Raw genomic sequence first — 11,226 nt, 5'->3', positions numbered from 1 at the left:
AAAGTGCAAAACCCGAACTGAATCTTCTTATTAACCCCCATTGTTAAATTTCCCACGTGTCTTTTCTAATTTGCATTTAAACACTATTTATTTCAGAAAAGAAACCGAGAAATTTTTTTTCGACGAATCTTAAAAAGTCATTAATATTCACATAACTTTAACGTGGGAAACAAGTATTTGCCATTAAAAGAAAAAAGAAGAAGATAAAAAATCTCAACAACTCAAAACTCATCATGAACTACTTCTTGATTAGACCTTCCTTAAACAACCTCTACACCTGTTGCTCTCATAAAAATGTCGCCAAGCGAATTACCTTGCGTGTAGAAGCGAAGAAAGAACGAAGCCGAAACTGGCAACCCTACGCGAAAAATCAAAGTTCTATCCCGACAGACGATTCAAAAATGAGCAGTCGCAAATCGCACGTGCTTCGGTAAACAAATCGCATTGTTGGATACTCTCTATCGGCGGAATTGGTACTTCACGCTTTAAAGCGCTCTCGTTTATTTACATTTACAAAGAAAAGTGCGTCAATTTTTCAATCGAAACTTGAATGATATTTTTTATCTTGATTGGATAAAAAAATGAATATGATTTATCCAGCGATAATTTTCGCTCACTGACAATTATACTGTGGATTAATTAGAAAGGATATTCATAGAGTAAAAAAAGGATTCCACATTTTAGTTTTTAATGTTGCCGGCAGTGTCGTACGTCGTGGTGGTATTTTTTCTGTGGGGATGTGCGGCAGGTGTGAGTGCAGACGATCAAGGATGCTATACGTCCGGCAGCGTAGCCGGCATCGTAATAGCTTCGATTGTGGTTACGCTTGTCTCGGGAGGATTAGCTCTGGCATTTGTTTGGTATTTATGGAAACAACGAAAAGGTAAGTTTTTCTTTTCTTCTTCAAATTAGTCGTTGAAGTTAACTTTTTCAGGATCATAAGCTTTAAATATAATATTAACAATCGAGGTGTTTTGAAAAAAAAAAACAGCTTATCATTTAAACCAGTAGTTCTTAATCGGGGGGGGGGGGGGGGGGCAAGGACTGATACAAGGAAGGGGCGACGGGGGCGATCGCCCCCTCCTTGAGCTGAAATGTAGGAACTCTCCCTCAGTACATTTCCAATACTGAAGTTCCAAAAACGTAATTTTAGACGATCTTCAATAATATTACGAAAAAGAATGCTCTCCCTCGGAATTTTTTCAGAATTGTAGTCTTGAAAACACTGTTGTAGCACTTAGCACATCTTTTAACACTTTAGTGATATAGTGATAGGAATCGGAACTTTCTACAGGAAATTTTCGAGGTCCCAAAACCTCAATTTTAGATGAACTCCTCCAAAAATTTTTAAAAGTGGGAATTCAAAAAAAAAAACTGTCTTCCATTGTATCAGGGGGCTTAGCTTTGGAAATTTACAAAATCAATTCATAAAACATTCACCCCCTCCTTGAATGCTTTCTGTATCCGCTCTTGCGGGGGGGGGGGGAGCCTCTCTGAATGGGCGTAAAAGAGATTCAAGGGAGACGCGAGTGTACAAGAGAAAAGATAAAGAAGTTTTACTCAATTGTGTGGCAAACGGGAATATTAAACAACAGTGTCAGCCACCTCATTAACTTTGTGAAAGTGATTAATGTGCAGTGCTGGGTTCGGTAGGCTTTCATTGGAAATTTTTGCTGAATCATGCTGTATAGCAGTACCTACCCGTGCTATTAGTACTATCTCTTGCCCCAAGACAGAGGAGAGGTTCACCTACCATGGTTATCTCAAATTTTTTAATTCAGACACTTACATCCCTATGCTTCTCACCGCACCTATATCAGGTCGACTTTCACAAACTACAGAAAAAAAAATTGTTCACAATTGTTCTTTCAAGACAGAAACATGAATTTAAAATATTTCTACTGTATATTTTAATGAAATAAAAATTGTAAAATGTAACTTACGAGCAACGATCTACGAGAGATAGAAAACAACAGTTTTGTTCATTTATTAACGACTTTTCTTGAGAAATGCAATATTTTAACTTCAGTGGTTTAAAATTCAAAGTAAGGTGTTGTTTGCTTTTTTTCCGGGAGACTAGAAAAAGGCGCAATAAATCCGAACGAGCGATATAAAGATACGCGATGTGACGAAAGAATACTGTACTTATTTTTAAGGGAGGAAATTTATGTTTAATGACGTCCAGTAATCAACAGTTAGATTTGTAAAAATATTGTGTGCATACAATTTCTCTTTCATATTTTATCCAGGCCAGGGTTAGGCTATTAGAGTGTGTTCTGTTGTCTTTGCCTTCTTTTTCTGAGTTCTTATTTTCTTTTACATTGAGAGAATGTTTTTGAATTTGCTTAATCACTCATAAGAAATGAGAGATATTATGTTCAGATAACTTGAAGTTTGGTTAACTGGGGTTTGGGTAATTGAGGCTCTACTGTAAATGAATTTGTAAAAGTTGTTTCTCTGCCTGCCTGGAAGGAAGTCAGCTTGTCCTAGTAATAAATAAATCTGTAAAAGCTGTTTCTCTACCTGCACAGTATCAATGTAAGGAAGTCAGCCTGTCCTGGTAATAAATAAATCTGTAAAAGTTGTTTCTCTGCCTGCACAGTGTCAATGTAAGGAAGTAAGCCTGTCCGAGTAATAAATAAATCTGTAAAAGTTGTTTTTCTGCCGGCACAGTGTCAATGTAAGGAAGTCAGCCTGTCCTGGTAATAAATAAATCTGTAAAAGTTGTTTCTCTGCCTGCACAGTGTCAATGTAAGGAAGTCAGCCTGTCCTAGTAATAAATAAGTCTGTAAAAGTTGTTTCTCTGCCGGCACAGTGTCAATGGAAGGAAGTCAGCCTGTCCTAGCAAAAAATAAATCTTCAAAAGTTGTTTCTTACCTACACGTGTCAATGAAAGGAAAAGTCAATGGAAAAAAACATAAAAAGCCGATTCGCAAACTAGAGGTAGTGTTTATAATTTTTTCTGACGTGGTAAAAATATAGTTCTTAAAGTTTGTAATAAGAAAAAGTTTACGAATCTTAATCTTTTTTCTTGTGATGCTAGCGTGCATTCAGCACTAATCAGAAAACCTAAAATATCAAAAAGCCATCTGCTATTGGGTGATTCAACCGTCTTCCATGGGGGTAAATTAGATTAACTTACATTTTCATGTATACAAATTATTTAGTGACCTAACAAAAGTAGATGAATGAGGGACAAAGTGAAATAACGAAGCAAAGTGAAATGGTGAATTATTTACTCTGTTTTTTGAACCACATATCTGGTCATATTTTAACTATGTAGTAACACAAGTAGTCTATTCCAGTCAAGAAGAAAATGTCTCTGAAGATCAAAGATCAATTTTCAAAAAGTGATACTTATAATGCAGTATTTTGCAATAAGTCAAAATTTATTTTTGTATTATGAAGCGATGAAGTTCTTGATATTAACATTTGAAATATTAATGAAGACCTACTATTATTCTGTGCAGTATTTATTTATTTAATTTTAAACTTATTTCTATGTGAAGTGGTTTATTTCGTTTACGTATTGAATCATTTATTAAATCACTTGCATGGCTTTAATTCATTTACATTCCTTCAATAAGTCATGCATTTATTCACTCATTTCTTTATTCATTCAGTATTTTATTCACTCATTTATCCTTTCACATCTATTAATTTATTATTTCACTATCGATTCCTTTATGAATTCATTCGTTTATTTACTCATTCATTTGATAAAACATGTATTTAAAAGATAAATAGAAAATATCGTATTAGAAAACGGAAAATTTTTTATTTTCCCTTCCTCTGAAGATCAAAGTATATGATAATACAAGCAATTTTCAAAAATTGATTCTTACATTGTAATATTTTATTGTTAGTCAAAAATTAGTTTTATTTTTATAAAATGATAAAAATTTTGTTTTTAACATTTAAACATTAATGTCGACTTACAAATATTAGGTGCGGTATTTATTTATTTAATATTAACCTTATTTTCATTTTAAATGCTTTAAACAATTAGCCTAGTGCGTGCAGGGAGAGTCGACAGGACGAAGTGAAATAGTTTATTTTGCTTATTTATTCAATCATTTATTAAACTACTAACGTATTCATTTATAAATTAACTCATTTACATTCCTTCATTTAATAGTTGACTTATTCATTCATTTGTGGCTTATATTCTTATTCATGCACAATTATATTCACTACTTTATTTTGTTTCTCGTGTATAAACTACAGTAAAACTCCCGATTATCTGCGGTCGGATTATCCGCGGGTCTTTACACATATATTTTTTTTAAACTTATGATTGAGTTATTGTTTGATTTTAGATTTTATACATTCCTTTTTCATATCCAATATTAGTAAATGCAATGTAGCAATGTTTTTAGTTATAATTTAAATGTGTGTGAGAGGGATCTCAATATTTTTAGTCTATTGAATACACTAAGTATCTTGTTTTACCTATTATTCGGATTATCCGCGGTTTTCGCTTATCCGCGGTTACCGTGCCACCCTATTCCGCAGATAATCGGGAGTTTACTGTAGTTGGTTTATTCATTTATTGTTCATTGTTACATTATCTTTTAATTTGTTCATTCTTACCTTTATTTACTTAAATTATGTAATTTAATGATCGAATTCGTCAATTTGGCATAATCGGTGTTATAATGATCTCTGCCAACCCCCTCAAAAAAAAAAAAAAAATCTTGAAATAGTCAATGACAAATTCTTACCTTTGACAGAAAATAAAATTCTTTGAACACGTCTTATCATAAAATAAATATTAAAACAAAACAACTTTTCGACTTATCAAAAGAGTTTGCAAATGACAGGGAAGAAGAAGAAGAAGAAAAAAAAAAGACCCTGAATTGTTAAATTACGGAAATATAAAAAAAGCAACAAAAGTATGTAAATAAACAATAAATAAACGGCACAATCCCAGACGCAGTGGTGCGTAAAGGAACTCGGCCACTTTCACCTTTAAAAGGCATTCATTTCCGCTCCGGCAATTCCACAACACGGAAAAGGGAATTTTTCTGCGCCGCAGTTTTCCCCGGGTTATCTTTTCGTCGAAGCTCACAAAAACAGTGAAATTTTTTAGTATTACTTATAAAGGTTTAATTTGATGACTTTATTTCTCGTTTTTTTTGACCCAAGTTTGACTGTCAAAGGAAATTCAGGAAGCAGGGCTTTTTTTTTCCTTTGTTGTGTGAGGCTTCTTCTTCTTCTTCTTCTTTTGAACAATCAAGTATTGCTTAAAATTCTCACTTGACCAAAGCTGATGCAGCTCTGGTTTTTCAGATTACCATGATGACTGTTGTTTTTAATATTTATTTAGAGTTCGAAATTTTCGTCGTCATAGTTACAAATCACCCGCGGTTTGACTTTATTCACATTTTTGTCAGGGACTTCGCATTAAAAAAAAAAGTTTTTCGCTTGAAATTACGTTTTTTTAAAGGAAAAAGCACCAATATAGATGAACTGAAACTTCATCCCAATACAAAATTCCCAGATTACTGATTCCCATCATTCAAGATCGATAGAAAATGAAAATGCATAGCGTTATACGCTGTAAATGTTTTTTATGATAAGTTTAGGGGCGGAGGTCAGCAGTAAAATCCTTATTTTTATTACCGCATACTAATCACCATTTCTTTTTTCATGGATGTGCCTCATATTTCCTATTCTAGAAACTCTTCACTCATAAAATGGCGGGTGCAAATTTCTTAACCATTTCCATTCCAATCCATTTGTAGAAATAAGAAACGTAACGAGTAAGGTCCTATCGCAGTTTCGCAATTCGTGATTGCGAAAAACATAATTTGAACTCAAGAAGTCAAAATTCAGATGAAGGCTGCATGTTTATTTATTTATTTATTATTTATTTTATTATTATTTTTTTTTAATTTTATGTTCTGTAATGAGTGAGGTGTTTTTGAATACAAAACTTTGAATTTCTTTTAAAAAAATGTTTCTATATTTTCAGTAGGTTGGTTTTTAAGATAAATATCACAGTGGATTAGAAATTCCATTACCCCAATGAATTTGATACTACATACAAATTACATCCCATACAACTTATGCGCACTTAGGAGCTTATGTACACAAATGTTAGAACGTTTAATAATTTTAATAGTAGCATTCAATCACAAATCCAATCGAATGTATTGTCATAAATGTGACGTCATTGCACCTCATTTGGTAGAATTAGAGGTGCTATATAGATAGGCCGACGCATCAGCTTAAGTTTAGCCATTTTGGATCGGATTTTTCATTATTGCGCAGCTAGGGTTACCATCCGATCCAAAATGTCTAACCTTAAGCTGATGCGTCGGCTCGTGTATATATAGGGGCCTTAGGTAGAATGAACTAAAATACCGACTGCAACTTTAGTATTAGAACGTTTTTAATGTTTCAGATCACTGTCGCCTACCCTACGGTTGACGGACCATATGGCGCCGGCAAAAACTGGTCCATATAGTCCATTGCTTGATCTGGTGCTCAAAGTACGGCTTACGTGCCATATGCAGCTTGCGAAGTAACCATCCGTGGTCCGTTGTTGTGTTCAATGTTCCGAATCTAGAACTTCATGTATGTGCAGGAAAATTTCAAAACAACCGATTAGCGACTTTTAGAATGATGGCTGCAAATTTGCAACCAAAATATCACGAATTTGTGAATAAACACTTATGGACATTTCGCAAGCATGTAGGAATGATAACAGCAATACGTAATTTGTTTTTCTCTTTCCTTTGTGATTTCCGAAATTTTTAGAGAATAAATAAATAAATATATTTAAATTTATGTGAGTTCTGGCTCGCGAGGTTCATATTAATATGAGGTGGGGCCCTCTGGTAGAAAAAAGTTGGACACCATTGTGTTATACTGCCGTATACAGGTAAACGGCAGTATCTGCAGAAACTAGTTTTCGAGATATTTGAAGCCGTGTCGGATTCAATATTAACCATAGGGAAATCTTGGAATTAGACTTTTTTTCGCGCCTTTTTTTCAACGGAAACCAAATAAGCAAGCTTTTACAATAAAGCAATCAATTGCTCGTACAATAGATGATAAAAATGCAAAGAAATGAAAAAATGAAAAATTTGCAGTTACTGCCCTTTACCTGCACACGGCAGTATAGATGATGTATGTATTAAAAATGTTTCCACGCGGAAATTAATTTATGCGCTGTCCAGAAAATCAATTTCTTTCCATATTGTGAAAAGTTAAATAATTTTAAGTGTTAAGTTTTTCATGTTCCTACATGTTTTTTTTTTCTCTTTCTTTTTCAAATTGTCCCAAACAATATACGCGGTTTTTTAAAAAAAATTAACATGTGGTACCTTCTTCGCACAAAATCAGGTTTGAATGTATGTTTAACCAGTATCTTGCTAGACACTTTTACCTAAAAGTATTTCAAAACTTTCACCTGTAATTTTTCAATTCTCTTTCCTCAGAAATCTTTTCAAACGTACTCAAGCCTCCTTTGTTCGATAAAACTCGAGTTTTTAAGCATTTCTCTTTCCCTCTTCATTTAGAGTATACTTATAAAACTTCAGGGTCATGTCTTCCGCGAATGTAAAACTAAAATGGTAATTAGTAGCAGAAAAAACTGCTCAGAATTTTGATAACGATTTGTTAGATAACTCATATATGCAAATAATGCGTGAAATGAAATAATTTACTCTTTCTCTGTTATTTTTTCTTTCACTTCAGATCGAAACGCGTTATTTTGATTGTGCCAAAAACAAGTCGTGAGTCAATTAATATTCCTTAAATATGTAACCGCAGAAAATCATTTAGTTGGAATCACTTAACGTTTTTTACTTTCTACTTCTGTTACTTCAGTAAACTAATTTATGTTTTAATTACGTATCTAAAATGTAAAGCTGTTTGTTTTGTGAAAAAACAAAACTTCATAAGGCTTACATATTTTACCAAACCAGTTTGTTAACAAATGTAGCGTCGAAAAAAAGTGTTTGGTAGCTAACTAAATTAAAATTCAGTTGATCTTTCAAGTAAAATGTCATAAAATACAATTGATTAAACATTGACTGTAGCTTACTGTAGATTTTTTTTAAAATTACTATTATTATTATTATCATCTTCATTATCACCATCATCATTTTTATTATTGCTATTGCGATAACAATAAAATTTATTTTCTATTTATTATCATAAGAATTGCCGTAATAAAACAATAATTTTTGTTATTACCTATCATTACCATTATAATTATGATTATTACTAGTATTGTTCTTATTATTATTTTGGAAAAACTGAATATGAATAAATGGCTTCCAATGCAATTTGGTAAACTGTAATAAATTGTTCTTTGTATTGATCCACTTTGGATTTTTGTTTTTAATTTTGGGGAATTTTGTTCCAATATCTTAGTCGTCTTAAATACCTTTAAAATTGTAACTGTTTGAAATGTAATTCCAAGACCTTTTATATTTAAATAGCTCATAATAGTTGACCATTATTAACTTTATCGTGACTGAATTAATTATTTGGAAATGCTTTCGGACTGTTAGAATAGTGTTTCATAGTGTTTCGCGGAATAAGTGATTTAAAGTTAATATTTGCTATTTATCAGAAATGCTGTCTATAGTTTTGAGAAACTGAAAAATATCCTGCCCGAACTTTAGAAATTTCTATTTTCTTGACTTTCTATTATCTTGATTATCTCTTTTCGATTATCTTGACTGAACGAGTTACTTAAAAACGTCCGTTTTCTGTTAATTTCCACAATCTTGGTTGACTGTAGAAGAAATTCAGCTACTTAGCTACTAAAAAGCTACTTGGAAATGCTGGCCGTTCGAATTTTTGTCCTATAAACTTGCTAACAAGATGATGCAAAAATGTTCCCCTTCAGAAAATATTTTATAATTACGACTGAATGAATGACTTTGAAAGACTTAATGATTGTGTGAGAAACGTTGTTCTTTAATATTGACAAAATAGACTAAAAGATTTTGAGTTTGAAAAATACTGTTCTATCAGGGGTGCCCTACTTAAGAGCAAGGGCGCACTCCCCTAAATTTCGCAAAGACACCCCTAAAGCAAGAGCCCCTCCCCCCCAATAACAAAAATACCCCTAAAAACTCTAAAATTTTCAATGGCGCAGCCTGCGCCACGACCTCCCCCCCCCCTAGGTGGGCACCCCTGGTTCTATTACCTTGAAAGAAAATGACTTCAAATGCTTGTAGTCTATCAGGCATGTTGTTCTATGAGCTAGGCTGAATAATTTAATATGAAAGCTAGGAACCATTAGCAATGTTGATACGTAATCTTGGTTAATTGGATGACGTAGAAAGGTTGAACTTTAGAAGTAGAGATAGAGTTTCATAACCTTAACCGAATGACTGCATGCTGACCGTTTGAAATATTTTTCTACAATGTTGGTTGAATGAGTGATTTTGAAATGCTGTCCATTAGATAAGTTGTTCCAAAGTCTTGTCTGAAGAAATGGTTCCCAAATGTTGCAGCATTATGTTAGCTGGGAAAAAAAAGAAAAAGGTTAAGAAATGTTAATAATATGTGTTGATGTTGCCTCGATTGTCTGAAAATTGGATGACAATCCATGCACTAAAAAGATCTTGACAAAACCATCTGGCACCCAAAAAAGAGGGAAACTAAATTTGGGCGGACTGTCCGCCTGGAGAAAAGACTTGAAAATTATTAAGAGAAAATCTCAACAAAGAAAATCGAGTCATGAAATGTAATTTTGAATTTTTTGCATCGCTGAAGAAGATGAAGAAGAAATCGGCTAAAACGTTTCGAGTCGTTCTCCAATACTTTCTGTACTTAACTCAAATCGTATGAAACATAATCCCTAAAGGTTGGCAAACATGGACTTTCGACGTTGTGGTGAAAAATTTCAAATAGTCTGACTTATTATTTTCTCCAATGTAACAATTATTTAGAAAATTGAAAAGCAACTGAAAACGGCCTTAACACTTTATACTTTCAAAACCTAAAGTAAAATCTGGAAGTTAAAAAGCATAGAGAATAGCTAGAATTATCATTAACATACATAATATCGTTAGGTGCGTAATAAGTGTCTTCCTGACTTTGAGAGTTTTGCTATTCTTTATTCCCAACTCTTCCGAAAAAACTTGAGTGGCTTCCTAAATCGAGAGAACCAGAAAGACCTTGGAAATCGAACGATGTGGAGAAAGAATGCGACACGAATTATCACAACTTTCTGTCCCCGGAGCGTTTTATTTTCTTTTATTCTTCATTTTTCTTCTTTTTTAAACCCTAAGTCGTACGCTCTTGCATGACTGCGCAGTTCATAGAGAATGCCGATTCACTGGTTACTTGAAATTCTTTGAAATCCGGAATGCTTGCTTACGGGAGATCTTTTAAGTTCCTTGTTCGGCTAATTGCGTCTTTATGGAATTATATTTTGGGTCAGCTATATTGAAGGGAATAAAATAGAATGTTTTAGAATTTTATAAACGTGGATATTTAAAAAAAGAAGAAGAAAGTTAGTTTTTTGCATTAAAAACGACATGTTTAAGAGTTATTTCATAGTACTTTGTCCCAATGTAGAGACACATGACTTTTTTTGTAACCCGACACTTTTTTTGCCATAACTATTTAATTTACAGTTTGATTGGCATAAAATTTTGTTTTGAATTCACCCTACCAACACACACAAACTCAAAATAAAACAATGTGCTAATCAAGCAGTAAACGGAATAATTATGGCAAAAAAGTTGTGGACTTGGACAAAATACTGAGAAATGGTCCTCAATCACAGGATGTCATTTTAGTGTTTTCTAAACTTTTCACTGTTGTGGAGCTCTTTTGACAATATCCCAATAACAGAGAACCATTATGTCGGTGTTTTTACTTCCTTCTACAAAAAAGGAAGTATTTTATTCGCGAAAAAAATGTCACTCAAAAATCGGCCTTAATTTCCATTTTGCTCACTCCTGAATGAATGTTGAGTTTATTTTTCAACCCGACCACACGTGAATAAGTGCCTAAGAACGTATAGACCCCCGAAATATCCATTTTGACAATCCCCGAGTTAATTACAACGAGTTTTCTCGTGACGTCTGTATGTACGTATGTATGTATGTATGTGCGTATGTATGTCGCATAACTCAAGAACGATATGTCCTAGAAAGTTGAAATTAGGTAAATAGACTCCTAGTGGGGTCTAGTTGTGCACCTTCCCTTTTGCTTGCAATCGGGTGTTTTTGAAGGGAGCTTTTGCCC

At 33.3% G+C, this 11,226-nt stretch overlaps 1 protein-coding gene across 1 annotated transcript in view; it reads left to right on the top strand.

The window, feature by feature from the left end:
* Positions 1–407: 407 nt before the first annotated feature.
* Positions 408–11,226, top strand: part of LOC129230591 (nascent polypeptide-associated complex subunit alpha, muscle-specific form-like) — a 162,295-nt gene continuing 151,476 nt past the window's right edge. The window contains exon 1 of the mRNA XM_054864996.1: positions 408–883. Within this exon, the coding sequence (XP_054720971.1) occupies positions 691–883 (193 nt within the window). The 5' untranslated portion in view covers positions 408–690. The remainder of the gene's footprint in view (positions 884–11,226) is intronic.

The sequence above is a fragment of the Uloborus diversus genome, chromosome 9 (genome assembly GCF_026930045.1).
Source record: "Uloborus diversus isolate 005 chromosome 9, Udiv.v.3.1, whole genome shotgun sequence".
In the NCBI taxonomy this organism is placed as follows: domain Eukaryota; kingdom Metazoa; phylum Arthropoda; class Arachnida; order Araneae; family Uloboridae; genus Uloborus; species Uloborus diversus.
This window is presented reverse-complemented; position numbering and strand designations above follow the sequence as displayed.